We start from the raw sequence: 20,371 nt of genomic DNA on the forward strand, positions 1-20,371 counted from the left end.
TTGTTTGTGCCCTAATACACCATCTGTATAGCAGTGCAGCCACATACACTAACCCCATAGATGGAAGTCTGACTTTCAGGGGCCAGTGAACACTAATTTTTCTGTTGTTGTAGACACAAAGTTCAGGAATTTTTTGCTTAGCAAAAATTCAGTATGAGCCAAAACATTCATTTAGTCTTCAAAATTTGCTCCCTGGAAGCTGTGAACTAGATGTAGATGAGTCGTTTTCTTACAGGTTAGGATTTCATTGTTTAGGCATCCAGCGCTGAAGGACTCCCAAATCAGCAAGTAAAACATATTACCCAAATACCTCATAAACCAAAAATATGTTGACATTTCTATCAGGTGTTTTCATTCTGAAGTGACAATATCGTAATTTTTTAAAAGACCACCGACTAATAACAGGAATTATATTTTTCTTCTTTAACCCTTGAAAAGAAAACATATGAGTTTTCCGTTTCCTCTTTTTTTCCAATCATATCCAACTATGGCAGTTAATTTATATTCCAGCCTCTGTGAAAAATAAATAAATAGTAACTTACCTGTCACACATGTAAATTGAGTCCAATTCTAAATGTTCTTGCATAAAGGGCTATGTGGCTTTATGATGGGTATAAATGTACTCTGTCACATTAATGCTATTCAGATTCTGCATTAGGGTTTTGTAAGCAGAAATCATGGGAATTCTTTGGAAATATGTATCCTACCACTGGTTAGATAAACCAAGAAATAGCCACATTACTGCATGGAATTAAAAACATATCTACTGACTCCCAAAATTCCTTTAAACTTTATTTCAAGCAAAAAATATTTTAGAAGGATGTTAAGACATTGATTAGAAATAGTATCCACCAACAAATACAGACAAAGGTCACAATCATTTATATAAGCTTGTAAATTTTAAGAACCTCATTACCACCCTTTCTTTCTGTTTTTTCTCATGTAGACCTCAACCTAAATTAAGGACTGTTTTAACAGGTTTTATAAGTTATTAAAATGGATGTTTTGGAAGAGCTTTATATAGCAATGCTTTTTATCTGTATCTGCATATATTCTTGCACTACTTGAACAATTTTTTGTGGTATACTTACCTTTATCTGTTATAAACTTAGGAGGATGAGTTCAGATGAACACTCTGCCAGTATGGTACTGTCAAAACTGTACTTTCAGTGGGCAGGGAATTGAACATTTGATCAGTTAGAATTAGAACTGCTTTACGTAAAGGTGGAATCATGTCTTCTATTCTTACTTACTGATTACTACAGTTTTTTTCCTGCCTGTACTCACTATTCTATTTCCATCAAGATTTGTGTGAATAGCATTGCATATGGTAGGCATCCAGATCTTGCTATGAAATGAGAATGTATGCAGACAGAATCCAGAAAAATTGGATCAATAATGGTCTCAGTTTTCACAGTGTACAAAACCAAAAAGTGTCTGAACAGTTGTTCAGACAATATTTAGATGGTTAAGAGATCCACATTTGAACATAATCTCTGTGAATAAATAAATACATAGCTTTCTTACCTGCTAGTCCAAGTTTTAAATTTTTGCGTTTCTTTTATTACTTTAGCACCTGTAATATCACAGAAAATTTTATGCATATACAGTATATATATATATTCACACAAGTTTTAACATTACAGCCTAAATACTTTTCCTAGTATTCAGTCAGGGTTAAGTTAGTAATGTAGGAACAGAGACAACCTTTTCAAGTCAAGTAGGCAGAACTTCAGCTCCCAGAGGTCAAATGTGTTTGAATCAATGAGCATTGCTGGTCCCAACACCCTTCCATTATGGACTATACATTACAAAGGTGATAGTGATTTGCTCCCAGCATTTAGGAAAGAAAAAAGGCATTAATATTAATCCCTTGGGGACTGCACTGGGGTTGGTCGGGTCAGGGTCTGGCAACCAGGCCTGGTCCTCTGCCCCAGCCAGGAGGAGGGCAATCAGGGGGTACCAGGGCATTGGGTACCTCCATGGCAATGGGATGCATCCAAGCAGGCTCTGTGGCCAACAGGGCAGGGCTGTGTGGTGCTGAAGAGCGACCCTACTGTGGCATCATTGGAGCAGGGGCTGATGGCCCCAGGGTGGTTGAAATGAGGTCCTGGGATATGGACAGGGTATGGCCAGACCTCAGGGTGGCTGATCAGGGTCACTTTGTCCTAGCAGTGCACTCTAAGTCCTGAAAAAGTTGTCTCTGCAGGTAATTTTACTCTTTAGCTAAGTATTTCAAACCCAGTCTTAAGTACACATATTTCTTCTTCATTATTATCAAAACATGATGCCTTCTATCAAAGCCACCTTTGTCATGGAGTTGCCATAAAGAATTTTTTTTTTTTTACTACATTTAAAATATGTCAGAATTCTGGGAATATATATTGTGGACTTGATGATCTTAATGATTTTCCAAAGAAAACAGATCTATGATTCTGTGATTTTATATTCTATATTATGTATGGTGAGTTAGATGTTGTCTGGTCTCTATTCCACTTTCTATACATGTTTATGTACTAAGAAGTAAGCAAAGAAAGACTAAGAAGCTGAACAATCTAAACGCACTGTTCTTATCAAAAGATATTTCTTACATTTATAGTCCTCTTTTCTTTTGCTTAATCTGGCTTTACTGAAATGACAAGGATGAATGCATCTGTGTATCTAAGAGAACCACAGAATGGATGTAATTTTAAGCATTGTTTTGCACATAGATGAGAAAATAAGACAGAACTATGTTTTTAAACCTTTAGAATCAGGAATATTTCTTATGATCACCATTTAGGTAACTGAGATGTGCAAACTGCCCGTCACTTACAGATTTAATTTTGTCATTTTTTTTCATGTTCCATACTGTCTTCAAAAATCAGGACAAGCAATAACAGAACTTTCAGCCTAAGTGGTCTGTGCAGCCATCTATTCTATGGGCTTTTCTTGTTCTATGAGCCTTATTCTTGTTCCTGAAAATATGGCAGATGTGTCCAGAGCCAATAAAGTATTCTTTCTAAAGATTTGGAGTGGTTATATCTCTTGCCTCAGGAACTGATCTGAAAAGCAGAGGACCACAATCATGTTGAAAGCCCAAGGCAAATAGTTCTGGCTTCCCTTGAAATAATATTAAAACATTGAAGGAGTTAAGGCGGTGACAATGGACAACATTTTAAATAAGACTTTGGGTTCAGTGCTGCTGGCAAAGAATAAATCAAGTCATTCACAAGGCTAGGACTATTCTGTGCTACATGTTTATGCTATTTCTAAAGAAATATCAGATCATTAACAAATTGAATATTCTCTTGAAACAAATCAAAATTATTATACTGTAAACCAGTACAAAATTCTGGTATGCTGGAAATAAAAAAACTACTAAAAGAGCATAGAAGTCCAAATTAACACAAACCAAATCCAGACACAATATTCAGTACCAAACATCTGTGTTTTCTTTTTCCTAGTCTGAACACATTTCTGTTGTCAAAGACTTCTAAATTTGCTATCTTTCTATGCCTATTCAATGAGATTCTTTTATCATTAGTGGAAGATTCTATGCAGCCCCATAACAGTTTTAGGACTATTGTATTGTATACCTCATAGAAAAGTGCCACCTTAATATCTGAACTAATTTATTTTCTCTGAATCAAAACATGAATCTGTACATGTTGAATCCCTTTTCAGAAAAATTCTTAGCCAAGTGTTATGCAAGACTATTATTCCTTATTTTTCCTTGGGTTTTTAATTTAAAAAGCAATTAATCTCATTTCATTTTATCCAAGCCAACATGATAGGCATGTGGCTTGTAACAGTTATCTAGGATCTTTCTTTCCAGAGACTTTTTAAGATGTTTAGTTTAGATGTTTAGATGTACTTTAGATTAGATGCCTAAATTCAGAAAGCTGAAGCCAGAGGCATTATTATACTTCTTGCTGACACAAGGGTCCTTCACTTAAGAATATAACCCTAGTGATTTACAAAAGCATAAAAATCCAGTAAGTTTGCCTGCCTTTGAATGAGAGATGCAATTACATGAGAAGTTTGTTAACATGACAGTAAATTAGAGAAAGTATATCCAGAATTTCAGAATGGCCAAAGGTCATACCTATGTCAGCCAAATTTGTTTACCTTCTCATCATCTCTAGCTGAAAGACTTGCAGATATCACAGAATCATAGTAAAGTCTATGTTGGGTTGGACATCTGCAAATCGTCTGGTTACACCTTTGGAAGTAAAGCTTTGGATTAGGTTACTTGGGGTCCTGTCAAGCTAAGGATGGATTTCTTCCAGGGAGAAGGATTTCACCAGTGCTCTGGCTTTTGAAGTGTTCTCTTGTTAAAGAACTCTTTTTCTTTCATTCAGACAGAATTTGCCCTTGTGCCTGTTGTCTCTTACCCTGTCACCATGTAACCTTGTGAAGAGGGAGTCTCCTCTGTAATTGTGTTTAGGTATTGGAAGAATGTAATTAGAGTCCCCTCAAGCCTTATCTGCATTAAACAAACTGGATTTTTTCAGTCTTTCAAATGTCAAACTTTCCAACCCTAATCACTTTGGCTGCCTTCCCTGAGATTCTCTCTATTTTTTCAATGACTCTCTTGGACTGGGGATTCCGAAATCTTGTGTGACCTAACCTGTCCCAAGCAGAGCTGACTAACAGCCTTCCTTCCATCTGTTCAATATACTCTTGCTGGTGCAGTCCAGGATATGGTTTACCTTCTTTTCAGCCAGGGCACACACTGTTGACTAATGTCTAGGTTGCTCACCTCCATGATCCCCAGGGCCTTTCCAGTACAGCTTTGCTACACCTTTGCTTTTCATAACCCAACCTGGGCTGATACTTGGGATAATTCTTTTCCAGTTGCAGGATGTTATATTTAAACTTATTGAACCTCATGGCATTCTTTTGATGCAGTTTTCCATCCTGTTGATGTCTCTCTGTATGCCGACTCTTCCTTCTGATATATCTTGGTCTCTCAGTTTGGTGTCATCCTCAAAGTTGGTAAGGATGCATTCAAACCCATCATCTTGATCATTTATAAAGATACTGAATGGTAGCAGTTATCAGCCTCTGAGTGACAACATCCAAACAGGTGCTAGTTTGAACCACTATCATCCTTTAAGCCCAGCAATTTATGTTGTTTTTGACCTATCCTATGGTCCGCCTGTCCAGTCCATATCTTAACCAGCTCACTGACAAGAATGCTGTGGGAGATTCTGTCAAATGCTTTGCTAAAATAAGGATATATAGCATCCACGGGTCTGTCTTTATCCACTGAGCAAAAAATTTCATTACAGAGGGCAACTGGGTTGGTCAAGTACAATTTACTTTGGTAAATCTGTGTTGCCTTTTCCCAGCACTTTTTGCTGTTTGTTTTGCCCTTCATATGCTGGTAAATACCTTTCATGAGGACCTATTTTTCCAGAGGCTGAAGTGAGGGTAACTGTCCTACAATTTCTGGATTTTCCTTTTTACTCTGTGTATATATGGATGTATTATTTTCCCTTTCACAATCATTCAGGACTGCCCCTTGGTCTCCATGACCCTTTCAAAAATGATAGAGAATGATTTTGCAAGGATGTGAGATAACAGCACCCTGTAGATCTTTCAGGCCCTTCAGGTGTGCATATGTCCTATTTGTTCCAATGTTCTCTTGCTTTATCACTGTGTGCTGTTTGATTCATCCTTGCTTCTTGACAAAGAGGCTTTTTTACAGACTGGCTTTGAGTTTAAATTTTTCTTAAAACTAACTATACTAACTTTTATACTAACAAAAAAAAAATTATAAAAATATAGGAGCTAAAATAAAAACATTTTTTTAACTGCTGCCACTTAAGTAGATTTTTTTTGGCAGTATGGAAGCTTCTTTATATTTCCCATGTTCCTTCAAATATGATTTTACTCGAAGTATTATCCTCATGTGCTTGATAATAATTTGAAATCATGCTAATCTCTGACACAGCAGGTTTTTTTATAGCTCTGTAAAAACTTTAATATCATTGCTTCAGGCAAGGTGACAAGTGTAATCACCTTCTATAATTCATGCTTAATACCTGAGTGACAGAGAGGAATCATATCATGTCCTTGATCAAAAATCGTCAACTATGCTATATCATTCTGCCTCTAGAAATACTTGTGAAAATTGCAAAACCTAGTCCAAATTTAATAATTTTAGGAAGAATTTTTATCAGTTTAAAATCTGTTGTAATTCAAAGGTATAACTCTTAATGCCAAATATATATTTTACAGGATTTTTTTACAATCTTTTAAACTCTCCTCTACATTCTAAACATCCAAAAGACATTTCTGTTACTCACATTTTACCCATTAAGAATTTTGGTAACAAATGTAGTTTGAGAAATTAGTAGTTTGAGAAATAAAAGAAAAATCATTAATATTCCAGGTTTTATGATCTGTTTACCTTTTGAAGAGAATCTGCAAACACTAAGAACTGTTGTGTTTGTTAGTTGGTTTGTTGTGGGTTTTTTTAACCTCACCTCTGTCTATGTATAAAGACAGCAATCCTTTAACATAATTGAAATTAGATGTACAAATGTCCTTACAAAATGTAAATTTTATATCTGCAATGAATGCATGAGATATTTAAGAAAGGACAAAACAGTTCCTGTGTCTGAAGGAGCTCTATAAATATAAATATTACTATATAGGAACGTGCAAACAGTCCTGGCTCCTGCCCAGATTCTAAAACGGTTAGAAAATACCTGTCTGTGCATCAGCTTGCACAGACAAGTGCCTGTAAGAACTAAGCTCAAAAGTATATGAGTTTATGTATCATCCATGTAGTCAGACACATTTTGTTTTTCTTTTAATTTTATTAAATAATTATTAATTTCTTTTAATTTTATTAATTATTAATTTCATTAGGCACATAGACAAACCCTCATTTTCTGAAACAACTCCATACTGCTATTATCTTAAGAAAAAAATGCCATCTCAGTGAAAATATTCTGCCACTTATTTCACAGCAGTTAAGCTGAATCTTAAATTATGTGATTACTACATTGCTGTTGTTGGAGGACATCAGAAATACGGAGACAGTAGGACTAAGAAAATTACTCTAGGTGAAGAGTGGAAAGTATTATCTGTCCAAAGAATTTCTATGTCCCAAATAGTTCCTGAAATAGAGATAAATTGATCTGGGAATAATATTCATGGTAAGTAATATTATCTGCTCGCCTTATTCTTGTGTGTTCCCTGTTACTGGCATCAGGATACATATTTCAACAGGCCTAAATTTTCATTTTAATTTGAAACCTTATATGATCTGATGCATTGTGCCATTCTCATAATCTACACAGGTGGTAAATAAATAAATTGTGACCCTTGAGCAATATGTGTTTGTTAGGTAAAGTGAGGCTTTCAGTTTGTGAGGATGGCATACATCTATCAGGACTGTCTTCGACGTGACAGTTTTTTACATCTTGTTGCTGTATGAATATTTTGTGCATAATTCAGGAGGTTGAAAGTAGTAGACATTCCACACTTTTATAACTCAACATAATTTTGTTGAATAAAGAAGGTTTCACATACTGATTGGAAGGAACCTCTTGAGATCACCTAGTCCAAACCTTGTGCCAGAGGAGTTGCACAGGGTGGTGTCAAAGTAGGTTTTGAAAGACTCTACGACTTCTCTGAAAAGCCTGTTCCAGTGCTCTGTTACCCTCAAAGTGAAGATATTTGTCCTCATGTTTCAGTGTATTCTAAGAATGTTATTACAGAAAGATACACAGTAATGATTCCTTTGAAAAGTTTAGGAATAAGAATTATTGCTAAAAAGAATTATTCTTAAAGGTTCATATTCTAAAAAAATCAGAATTTTTAGGTTCTAGAATTACTTGTCTATAAAGAAAAACCTAAAAAATACTTGCTTGTTCTAAGCTTATTTAAAGAAATGCTGGTCTTGTTCACATCTGAAAACAGGGTGAAATTATACTTGAAGACAGTAAGACTGAAAATACACAAGTAGATTTCTAAATTAAATCTTAGATACTTTAATGTATAAATCATGATATAATTATGTCCCAATAGAACCTGTATAAAAGCTTGTCAAGGCATTTTCTATGGGGCAAGATTGCTATTTTAATATTTAGTATTTAAACATATCTATTTAGTGGCAAAATTTTTGTTCATTTCCTTAATGCAGAGAAATTTTAGCTTCAAGTAGTTATTGACTGGATAAATCAAAATTGTTGGTATTGTATGCAAAAAGGTTGTGTAACTTAAAGACAAAATATTCTCCAAGAAATGTCAACTGAGTTGTAAAACCCCAGAGAAGTCTATGAGATTGAGCATTTTTTTTTTCTTTTTTTTTGAAACTTGCTCAGACTTTTATGGCTTTCAGAATCTTTTCAAAAGTCTAGGTGCTTCATATATCAGCCATGCATGTCCGATATATATTTATTATTTCAGTACTTAGTGGTTTTATTTCTGTTTGAGACAGTAATCCTCAATTGTTCTGTCTGGGGGGTTTTGTGATGTATGCATGCTTATTCTCTGGAAGAAACTAAGAAATGAGACTTTTTTTCATCTCCCTTCTCCAAGCTCTGGACTAATTTACAGTTTCTTTCTTATCTACACTGGATAAGATACTTCAATTTTCAAAACATATAAAATGCTTATAAAATGCTTTAGAGACTTTCATGTATATTTAATACAAGTGATAGACTGCACTTTACTGCCTGAGTAGTTTTTAATACTGCAAAAAGATGAAAAAATCTCTTATTTATTGCTTTTGAAAAATAGTCCAGTATTGGGTAAGGTTTTGCCACTATGCCCTTCTTTTAAAGGGGTGCAAGGTGATGAATGAACATTTAAACTAACATAAAGCTGCGCATTTAAAGAATAAATGCCTGTACGATACATTTAAGAAATCTATATATGAGTTTATAAAATGTTTACATACCCAAGTGTGTGAGTCTGACCTCACTGATTTGCAATTGTCTCAAAGGAGCAATTTTAAAGTGAATAGCCCTGGCTAGGGTGGAGGACCTGGCCTGGCCAGAGCTGAGCAGGGGGTGACACCTCGGGATGTAATAAGACCTACTGGGTGGAGACTACTCCCCTTTCCTGAGGGCCAACCTTCAATGCTGGGGCGCCCTTAGAGGCACGATTATGTACCTGGCTGAGGTGGCTGAAACAGAGGAGGAATGGCATCTGGAAGAAGGGAAGAACGGATGACTGGGTGAGGGACTACACCCTTTGACTGGGTGGGGGACTACACGCGTCTGCTCCCCTCCAGGCAGCCTGTCTTCTAACGAACCTGGCTGACTGACAGCTGCCCCTTCAGAACAAAAGGAGCTCAGGGGTATATATGGCTGTTCATGCTGTGGCTGTTGTTCTCTCTTGACCCACTGCCATTTTTGCATCGGACCCTGACCAGGATCAGTGCCATCTTGAGGAAACGTGCTGGACAGCTGGACCCCTGCTGCTGACTCTATCTCTCATTCTTCCCACTTTCTTAGCCTTTTTCTCCACTTTTCTCTCTTTTTTACCACTTTCTTACCACTTCTCTCTCTCTCTCTTATATCTTCTTTTCCCCTCTCCCTCTTTTTCCTATTATGTCAACAACTTCATATCTAGATGTCCTGTGTTTTGCTTAGGAATTGTGGAATTTCTCCCACTAGAGACTTGCTCAGGCAAACAGCCCATTTGGGAAATCAAAACACCCCCAATGACTCGATCTGGGAAAGCCCCATTATTCTTTCAACAGCTTCTCTACTTGAAGAAACACCTCATCCAAGGCTAGCATCAGCTCCTTGAGATGCCCAGTTTAGGTCTTACCAGCTACTGGGCAAAAGGCTGAGCCCAGGAGTCAGGCAGAGTTCACAAGCTGTTCACAGGTTCACAGATCTGGGCATGTCCAGCATGCATCCTCTCCCCCCAGGGCCAGCAGAGCCACCACGTGTCCCTCTGGCCAGCCCCGTTCCTCAGGATGTGGGTGACACTGGGTGACCTTAACGCGCTTTAGTAGACACTGGGAAGGGGGAGGCGGGACCCCTAGGCAGAGATAGGGACCCCCGTGGTGACAAGTCACCGAGATGTGCCTGGAGACATCATGGTTCTGCTGGGCATAGACCAGCTCACCATGAGGGAGGCTGTGGACAAGGCTGTGCTTGTGACCCAGGGAGCTGGTTAACAGCCATGGAACTGGGGGGGAACCAAGGGAAATGATGAGAAAAGACTTGTGCTGGGGAGCAGCCTTGCTGAAAGGATGTGGGCCAACAGACTGAACATGAGTCAGCGGTGTAGTTCTGCAGCAAACAGATCCTGTGCTGCATCCACAGGGGCATTACTACCAGATACAGAGATGTTATGCCTGCACCCATCTTTCTCTCAGAAAGGACCAGGCACAGAGAAGCACTTATGGGGAGGCGAAGGTCATCCTTTATTGGGCTCAGAATGCATCCAGGGCCGAGCAGTGAGCTGGCAGCATGGTGTCCTGGGAGCTGGTGAGTGCCTGGGGCACCATCCGTGCACCCATCCCTCACCTGACTCCCCTTGCTACTCCCTCTGGATGCTGGGCCGGCTCAGGGCCGGTGGACATCTCTGGGGACCTTCCTGGTGCTGGCAGGGGAGCTGGGCTCCTCTTGCTCTCCAGCCATGCAGGAGCACCTTCGGAAAGCCCTGCGCAGAGCCCTGAGCTCCCTCCTGAAGCGGGAGGGCTGTCGCTGTCGAGCCGGGGAACACAGGAGCAGGGTGATGCCTGTGGGGGGAGGAGAGCTTCAGGCAAGGAGGTGGGAGAGCGAGGGACAAGATCCTGCCTGTCCCTACCACCCAGGACCATCTGTAGGAAGGGGTGGCTGGGGCATGTCCAGCCACTGTGGGCATAGAGCTGCCTGGCCAGTGGCCCTGGTGACATTTGCCAGGATGGACATACCGGGGTCATCCTCGGACATGTCCCTAGGGCCTTGGGAGGGCTGTGAATCCCCTCTGGTCTCGTAGTTCACCTGCACAGGGACAGCAAGAGTACATGGAATGGAGGGGATGTCAGCAGGAGGACACGCAGAGCCCCAGGCATCTCCTTGCCAAACACAGACCGGGCGCTGGGCCTCCCTCGTGTGCCTCGGGATGCCCAATATCAGCCATGCCGTTCACCTGGCTCACCTCATGCCCAGGGTTCCCAGGACAGCCAGAAGGATCTCCAGCATCTCCTTCATCATCAGGGTCAAGGTGTGGAGTGCTGGTGTGTGACAGAGGGCTCTGAGGGAATGGAGAAGCCACCTGATCCTCATGCACGGCCAGGGTGACATTGTCTGTGCTGGCCTGTGCTTGATGATCTGCAGCCACGGGAGTAGCCATGCTTGGTCTGTCCTCCTGTGCAGCTGCTGGGAACAGAGGGGCTGTGCTGGCCTCCTCCTGGGGCTCTGCAGGCAAGGCAGATTCTGTTTTCTGGGATGCTGCAGGTGGACTTGCTGCTGCTGTCTCATCCCTGACTTGGACCAGGTCCTGCTCTGGTTCCTGCGGCTGCTGGCGGGCCCTGCAGGGGAGCGCAACCGTGACCCGGCACAGGACCTTCCTGACAAGGACCTCGGCAGCATCCAGCAGAGCTGGGTCATCATCTGGGGGGCTGTGTGGTGTGGGTGGCTTGCTCTCTGTTTCTCCTGCCTTGTCCGGCTCAGCCAAGTCAGAAGCTGGTGCTTTTGCCTCTTCCTGTTCCACAGGACCAAGAAGTGCATGGTGCTCCTCTTCCTCACTTGGGGCAGAAGCTGCCGGCTCAGCATCCATGAGCCAAATCGAGGCAGAAGATACCACCTGCTGCTGGCTGGGGGCACGGGCCTCCAGCCGCTCCCGCACATCTTTCATGTACTCAATGTGCACCACCTCTGTCACATAGCCATACAGCTTCTCATAGCAGACCTGGGAGGAGAGAGGGGGGTTGGTAAAGGCAGCCTGGTTCCCACCAGCAAACGCCTTCCTGGGACTTTGCAGCAGCAGCAGCTGCTGAGACAAGGATGGAGGAGATGATGGGGCTGCAGGTGGGCAGCACAGCTGCTGGCTCCAGGCAGAGAGAGGCTCATCCCCCTCTCCCACCCTGTCCTGTTCTGTGCCTAGCACTCACCCTCCTGGGTCTTTCAGGGGCCTGGCTTGAACACTTCTGGGAGAAGCGCTGCTCCTGGCCCTTCTTCTCCTGCAGCTGCCTCTTTTCCAGACCCTTCTTCCACTGGAGCCGCCTTTTCTCCAGATCTTGCTTCTGCCACAGGAGACGCCTCTTCTGCAGATCGCGCTTCTGCTGCTGCTGGGTGGCTTTGCTGCGCTGGGCTGTGTGGATCCTTTCCTGACTCTCCAGAAGTTCCATCTTCAGTTTCAGGATCTCCAGGTCATCATTGGCACCAGCCTTGTGCTGCACCCATAGTGATCTGAGGTCGATGCAGCCGTCGACACGTACCGCAGGCCTTAGCTGGTGCTGCTCCGCCGCTACTTCCTGATTTCCCGGTCCCAAGGAAGCTGGCGCAGGGGCCCTGCCAGCAGCACCAGTGCCCCCACATCCATGGGGATCAGGTGTGGGCTGAGCTGCGGGGCTGTGTGGGCCAGGCCTCCAGCTCTCCACCCTGGCGGCCTCCCCCTCATGCCTCACCCCGCTTTGTGGCTCTGCCATCCTGCTCACAGGTCTGTCCGGCTGCAAGGGAAGCCAAGGAGAGAGGCTGTGGTGACTGTGGCCCTCGTCCCTGCATGCCCATGTCCCGGCTGGGAGAGCTCCTGCGGCCGGGCTCCCCTGGCAGCCCCCAGGACAGCGCTCAGCCCCGCAGGCGTCTGCCAACCACGCTTTGGGAGCCAGCGGGAGACAAGGCTGTTCCCCTTCTCTGAGGAAGCCCTATCTGGCCCTCTCCCACCACCAGCCTCTCCCTCCTGCCCCGTCTCTCACCTGGAGACTTTTCTGCAGGACGGGATTTCTTCTGCTTATCTGTGTGCCGGCCTTTGCCTCCTTCTCGATTGACATGTCTGAGTCCTGCACTGCAAACTTTCCTAGATCAGCCATGGGAGCTGCTGCCTCCTGTACTGGTGGTCTGCTGGGACCTAGCACCCCAGGGCTTGGGCTCCTTATATACTCCCACGTTCCCCACAGAGACCCCCGTCACAATGGTGTCCGGGCACCAGGCCCCACATCACAGAGCCCTGGTGGTTGTGACTGTGAAGATGCCCACGCCTGGCAGTGCCCAGGACTGGCCCAAGATGAGCAGGGACCGGCAAAGGGCAGCCTCTGCTCTCCTCTCACAGAAGCTCTGGCCAGCCCAAGCCAACACCTCCCACATGCCCTGGTGGCAGCAGCCTCTGCAGAGCTCAGACTAGGAGAATCACACAATTGCTTGGCTTGGAGAAGACCTCTAAGATCATCCCGTCCAACCCTTAACCCAGCAGTGCCAAGGCCACCAATAAACCATGTCCCTCAGCATCACATCTACACAGCTTTCAAGCACCTGCGGGGATGGGGACTCCACCACTGCCCTGGTCAGCCTGGACCAGAGACTGACAATTCTTCCAGGGAAGAACCATCCATCCCCTCCTACTGCTGCTGCTTCTTCTCTGAACCATCCTTCCTCTGGTGCTGGTTTTAACTCGGTCTGGCAGCCTTTCACAAGAGGGGGTCCGCAGGGATTTATGCTGGATGGTGGGTTGAGTGTATCCTCAGCATATCTGCTGGTGACAGAAAACTGGGTGGTGAGGTACGCACATCAGAGGGGTAAACCAAGCTTGCGGAGACACCTGGACAGTCTGGGAGACTGGACTAGCAAGAGCTTTGTGAAGTTTAAGAAATACATATGTAGATCCTGCATCTGAGATGACATAAACTAAAATCCCAGTAACAGCTAGGATCTGAGTGGCTGGGGAGCAGCAGCCTTGCTGAAAGGATGTGGTGGGCATCCTGGTGGACAACAGACTAAACATGCGTCAGCAGTGTAGTTCTGCAGTTACAATGGCGCATCAGATCCTGTGCTGCATCCACATAGGGTGTGCAAGCACCAGCCAGGCATCCTGCTAAGGAGGCAGAGCCACAGTTCATAAATTCATTGGCCTCCTCCCTGCAATAAAGGGAGGGATTAAATATTAAAATATTATATTTGATATAAAGGGAGCTATTTAATATTCTTAGGGCTACTTCAGTAACATAGAATGATTCAAAATGTTTTTTAAGGAGGTGTGACCTTATCATCAGTAGAAGTTTAAAAAAGAATTGGTCAACACATGTTGAGTTTCAGATATAATTTGTAGAAGCTTTCTCGCCACCAAAATCAAGGAAAAGGAACAGACAAAACAGAAACCAGGTGTTAGGTCTTAAGGAGCAGCAAAGGAATGAAGTCAGTGACTGACCATGTTGCTGTTTGAGATATAATCCCCTTATATTATCGGAAAGCCTTAACTGAAATACTGAGTTGTAAACCCCACAACAATGAATTCATCTAATTTTTTTAAAAAGACTGTATATGTAGATATATATATATGCATATATATGCACATGCGTATATATATATATATATATATACACGTAAATGAGAAAAAAAAAAAAAAATGAAAAGGAGATTGGAAGTGTCCTATTATAAGCAACTGAATCAAAACTAGAAATAAGGTGTCACCTGTTCTCTCCTGGTCCACATCTCCACCGTGCTGAGGACCATCTGCAGCTTCATGCTCTTGTACAACCAGAAGACACAAAGAGCTTGGATCTCAACAGCACCTGGGAACCACGCTTGTCTGCACACTCTTCAAGCAAGAACCAGTTGTTCCCAAAATCCTCCTCCATGGAGCAGATCTGGGAATGTCCAGCATGCATCCTCTCCCCCCAGGGCCAGCAGAGCCACCACGTGTCCCTCTGGCCAGCCCCGTTCCTCAGGATGTGGGTGACACTGGGTGACCTTAACGCGCTTTAGTAGACACTGGGAAGGGGGAGGCGGGACCCCTAGGCAGAGATAGGGACCCCCGTGGTGACAAGTCACCGAGATGTGCCTGGAGACATCTTGGTTCTGCTGGGCATAGACCAGCTCACCATGAGGGAGGCTGTGGACAAGGCTGTGCTTGTGACCCAGGGAGCTGGTTAACAGCCATGGAACTGGGGGGGAACCAAGGGAAATGATGAGAAAAGACTTGTGCTGGGGAGCAGCCTTGCTGAAAGGATGTGGGCCAACAGACTGAACATGAGTCAGCAGTGTAGTTCTGCAGCAAACAGATCCTGTGCTGCATCCACAGGGGCATTACTACCAAATACAGAGATGTTATCCCACTGTATTTGGTGTTAATCAGGCTGCATCTATGTGTTTAGTATTATATTCAGTTCTGGTCCCTCCATTTTTAGAAAGAGTTTATCTATCTGGATAGGGGAGCATGTAAGAGGTACACCCTCAGCCTATGAAGAAGCAGCACTCTGGAAGATGTGAGGAACAGCACGTAGGCAGCCAGCAGAAGCAAGCAATGTAACCAATGAAGGAATGTTTGACCAATCAGGTTGCGCGCTGGGTATGGAAAAGGTATGAGTAGAGATACAATCTATCCGTATTTCTATTATAACTTCAGCTGATGCTTGCAACCACCTTTGTGTGAGCAGATCTGTCTTCTATCTACCCGAAAAGCCTTGTGCTCCCCTTGGCAAGACTTTGCCAGCCCCAGCGTCTCTTGGAAGCTGTGGCTGCCCCTGTTTCGAAGGGTTGGAGGAGCTTGGAGCAACCCTCTCTAGTGGGACGTGTCCCTGCCCCATAGTGCAAGGGTAGGAGCCAGATGAGCTTAAAGGCCCTTTCACCCCAAAACATGTGACATTTGCCAGGATGGACATACCGGGGTCATCCTCGGACATGTCCCTAGGGCCTTGGGAGGGCTGTGAATCCCCTCTGGTCTCGTAGTTCACCTGCACAGGGACAGCAAGAGTACATGGAATGAAGGGGATGTCAGCAGGAGGACACACAGAGCCCCAGGCATCTCCTTGCCAAACACAGACTGGGCGCTGGGCCTCCCTCGTGTGACTCGGGATGCCCAATATCAGCCATGCCGTTCACCTGGCTCACCTCATGCCCAGGGTTCCCAGGACAGCCAGAAGGATCTCCAGCATCTCCTTCATCATCAGGGTCAAGGTGTGGAGTGCTGGTGTGTGACAGAGGGCTCTGAGGGAATGGAGAAGCCACCTGATCCTCATGCACGGCCAGGGTGACATTGTCTGTGCTGGCCTGTGCTTGATGATCTGCAGCCACGGGAGTAGCCATGCTTGGTCTGTCCTCCTGTGCAGCTGCTGGGATCAGAGGGGTTGTGCTGGCCTCTTCCTGGGGCTCTGCAGGCAAGGCAGACTCTGTCTCCTGGGATGCTGCAGGTGGACTTGCTGCTGCTGTCTCATCCCTGATTTGGGTCAGGACCTGCTTTGGTTCCTGCAGCTGCTGGCGGGCCCTGCAGGGGAGCTCAACCATGACCTGGCACAGGACCTTCCTGTCAAGGACCTCAGCAGCAGAATATTCTATTATCAGTGAAATTTTACTTCCCTTAATTATACAGTAACTATTGTGGAAATTAATTTGAATCTGTTCAAACCTTGTATATCAAGAAAGAGATTTCCAGTGAGTGATTTATGTTACTAATAAAGATTACATATTTATAATTCACATGAAAGTGCGCAGCTCTAATTATAAAAGTTAAAGAGGTCCATTACAAAGGACCTCAAACAAAAATGCTACTCACGGGATTATTTTTACAGATGATCTATTTTTTTGTTGCTGTTGTTATTATTGTTATTATTATTGTGGTTGTTCTTATGAGTAGGGAAATCTTGCTCTAGGGCAGCCTGACATTTCATTTTTCAGAGGAGTATTCATAAAGTTCAGAACTCATACATTTTTTTAATTTAGCTGTTAAACTTAAAAAATCCCCCCCAAAAAACCAACATGTTTTCCTCATAAAAATATAAAAGCAAGATGTGCCTCTATTTCAGAATAAAATTCCAAATTTGACACAAAAATATAAACTTCCAAAATCAAAAGGTTTGGATAATTTGCAAGAAAAAGGAAATTTTAAGTGTGCCTGTCACATATCCTAATGTAAAAGGCTTGCCACAGTAATTGAGGTACTATGCCTTCATCTACCGGAAATTATTGTAGCTACAGAGCTACACTGCTGACGCATGACTGCTGACTGCTGATGTCATGAGCTCTCACAACTGGAAAACGAGCGTGCAGGGACGAGGGCCACAGTCACCACAGCCTCTCCCCTTGGCTTCTCTTGCAGCTGGACAGACCTGCGAGCAGGGTGGCAGAGCCCCACAGTGGCGTGAGGCCTGCGGAGGAGGCAGCTAGGGTGGAGAGCTGGAGGCCTGGCCCACACAGCCCCGCAGCTCAGCCCACACCTGATCCCCATGGATGTAGGGGCACGGGTGCTGCTGGCACACGTCGATGCCTCCGTGCGGTGCACGTCGATGGCTGCCTCAGTCTCAGATCTCTGTGGGTGCAGCAGAAGGCTGATGCCAATAATGAGCTGGAGATCCTGAAACTGAAGATGGAGCTTCTGGAGAACCAGGAGACGATCCACCGAGCTCAGTGCAGGAAAGCCACCCAGCAGCAGCAGCAGAAGCGCAATCTGGAGAAGAGGTGGCTCCAGCAGAAGGAGAGTCTGGAGAAGAGGCAGCTCCAGAAAAAGGAGAGTCTGGAGAAGAGAGAGCTTCAGCAGAAGGAGGCTCTGGAGAAGAGGCAGCTCCAGCAGAAGGAGGGCCAGGAGCAGCGCTTCTCCCAGGTGTGTTTGAGCCAGATCCCTGAAAGACCCAGGAGGGTGGGTGCTAGGGACAGAACAGGACAGGGCAGGAGAGGGGCATGAGCCTCTCTCTGCCTGGAGCCAGCAGCTGTGTTGCCCACCTGCAGCCCTGTCATCTCCTGCACACTTGTCCCAGCAGCTGCTGCAAAGTCCCCTGAAGGTGTTCGCTGGCGGGAGCCAGGCTGCCTTTACCAGTCCCCTCTCTCCTCCCAGGTCTGCTATGAGAAGCTCTATCAATCTGTGACAGAGGTGGTACACATCGAGTACATGAAGGATGTGATTGAGCAGCTGGAGGACAGAAAGCAGCAAGTGGGGACAGCCCAGACTGTGCTGGAGGACAAGCCAGTGGCCTTAGCCCAGGAAGAGGAGAGGGAAGACCCCAGGAATAAAGAGCTGTGCCAAGGGAATGGGACTGTAACTCGGGTCAGCCCCATTGCCCCAAAGCTCAGCCAGGACCCCCACGATGGTTCCCAGGAGCGAGCCAGCTGTCCCAGCAGCATGGGCACAGGGGCCTCAGGAGAGGAAGCTGCTGACCAGGGAGACGTTTCTGCTGCCTCGATTGGGCTCATGGACACTGAGCCAGCAGCTTCTGGCCCAACTGGAGCTCCTGAGGAAGAGGACCACCGTGCACCCCTTGGTCCTGTGGAACAGGAGGAGGCAAAGACACCATCTCCTGTACAGCTGGAGAGCAAGAGGAGCCCAGCTCCCCTGCCAGCACCAGGAAGGTCCCCAGAGATGTCTGCCAGCCCTGAGCTGGCCCAGCATCCAGAGGGAGCAGCAAGGGGAGTCAGGTGAGGGATGGGTGCATGGATGGTGCCCCAGGCACTCACCAACTCCCAGGACATCACGCTGCCAGCTCACTGCTCGGCCCTGGATGCATTCTGAGCCCAATAAAAGATGACCTTCCCCTCCCCACAAGTGCTTCTCTGTGCCTGGTCCTTTCTGGAAGAAAGATGGGTACAGGCAAGGCCCATGCCAGCAGGCAGAGCTGGGGAGAATCACAGAAAAATGGAATGTTTTGGGGTGAAAGGGCCTTTAAGCTCATCTGGCTCCTACCCCTCTACTATGGGCAGGGACACGTCCCACTAGAGCAGGTTGCTCCGAGCTCTTGCAACGTTTCCGAGCACGGGGCAGCCACAGCTTCCAAGGGACACAGGGGTGGGCAAAAAAAAAATCATTCTGTGTACTGGAATAGCCGTAAGAATATTAAATAACTCCCTTTATATCAAATGTAATATTTTTTAATTTATAATCTCTTCCTTTATAGCAGAGAGGAGGCCAATGAGTTTATAAACTGTGGCTCTGCCTCCTCAGCAGGATGCCTGGCTGGTGCTTGCACACCCTATGTGGATGCAGCACAGGATCTGATGCGCCGTTGTAACTGCAGAACTACACTGCTGACGCATGTTTAGTCTGTTGTCCACCAGGATGCCCACCACATCCTTTCAGTAAGGCTGCTGCTCCCCAGCCACTCAGATCCTAGCTGTTACTGGGATTTTAGTTTATGTCATCTCAGATGCAGGATCTACATATGTATTTCTTAAACTTCACAAAGCTCTTGCTAGTCCAGTCTCCCAGACTGTCCAGGTGTCTCCGCAAGCTTGGTTTACCCCTCTGATGTGCGTACCTCACCACCCAGTTTTCTGTCACCAGCAGATATGCTGAGGATACACTCAACCCACCATCCAGCATATATCCCTGCAGCACCCCTGAGAAAGGCTGCCAGACCGAGGTAAAACCAGCACCAGAAGAAGGATGGTTCAGAGAAGAGGCAGCTCCAGCAGAAGGAGGGGATGGATGGTACTCCACTGGAAGAAGAGTTGTCAGTCACTGGCCCAGGCTGCCCAGGGCAGCGGCGGAGTCCCCATCCCTGCAGGTGTGTGAAAGCCACGTAAAAAGTATGCTGAGGGACATGGTTTATTGGTGGCCTTGGCACTGCTGCGTTAAGGGTTGGATGGGATGGTCTTCGAGGTCTTCTCCAAGACAAGCAATTGTATGATTCTCCTAGTCTGTGCTGAGGCCCCAGGTGGCAGCAGCCAGAGCTGCTGGATGCTGGTAGGACTGAGCTCTGCAGAGGCTGCTGCCACCAGGGCATGTGGGAGGTGTTGGCTTGGGCCGGCCAGAGCCTCTGTGAGAGGAGAGCAGGGGCTGCCCTTTGCCGGTCCCTGTTCATCTGGGCGGGTCCTGGGCACTCCCAGGCGTGGGCGTCTTCACAGACACCACCACCAGGGCTCTGTGATGCGGGGCCTGGTGCCCGGACACCATTGTGACAGGGGTCTCCGTGGAGAACGTGGGGATATATAAGGAGCCCAAGCCCTGGGGTGCTCCGTCCCAGTAGAGCACCTATACAGGAGGCAGCAGCTCCCATTGCTGATCCTGGAAGGTTTGCAGTGCAGGACTCCAGACGTGTCGATGGAGAAGGAGGCGAAGGCCCGCACGAATACAAGCACGAGATATCCCGTCCTGCAAAAAAGGCTCCAGGTGAGAGATGGGGCAGGAGGGAGAGGCCGGTGGTGGGACAGGGCCAGATGGGGCTGCCTCAGTGAGGGGAACAGCCTTGTGTCCCGCTGGCTCCCAAAGCTGTAGGAAGAAAATCCGCGGAGGCTTAAAGGACGACACGCAGTCACCAATATGGTTAAAGTGAAGTCATTTATTAACA

General features: G+C 45.7%; 2 protein-coding genes across 2 annotated transcripts; both read right to left on the bottom strand.

Annotated features, from left to right (window-relative positions):
* Nucleotides 1-10,526: 10,526 nt before the first annotated feature.
* Nucleotides 10,527-12,595, bottom strand: LOC139795460 (calponin homology domain-containing protein DDB_G0272472-like). Its single transcript, XM_071742454.1, has 4 exons — nucleotides 12,059-12,595; nucleotides 11,104-11,856; nucleotides 10,877-10,946; nucleotides 10,527-10,702 (listed from the first exon to the last, which is right to left on the bottom strand). The coding sequence occupies exons 1-4, from the start codon at nucleotides 12,593-12,595 to the stop codon at nucleotides 10,527-10,529; spliced, it is 1,536 nt and encodes a 511-aa protein (XP_071598555.1).
* Nucleotides 12,596-15,544: 2,949 nt separating this feature from the next.
* LOC139795461 (uncharacterized) lies at nucleotides 15,545-16,398 on the bottom strand. Its single transcript, XM_071742455.1, has 2 exons — nucleotides 15,990-16,398; nucleotides 15,545-15,832 (listed from the first exon to the last, which is right to left on the bottom strand). Exons 1-2 carry the CDS (start codon nucleotides 16,380-16,382, stop codon nucleotides 15,545-15,547), a joined length of 681 nt encoding a protein of 226 aa, XP_071598556.1. The 5' UTR covers nucleotides 16,383-16,398.
* Between the last annotated feature and the right edge of the window lie 3,973 nt (nucleotides 16,399-20,371).

This window comes from Heliangelus exortis, chromosome 3 (assembly GCF_036169615.1).
Source record: "Heliangelus exortis chromosome 3, bHelExo1.hap1, whole genome shotgun sequence".
Taxonomy (NCBI): Eukaryota; Metazoa; Chordata; class Aves; order Apodiformes; family Trochilidae; genus Heliangelus; species Heliangelus exortis.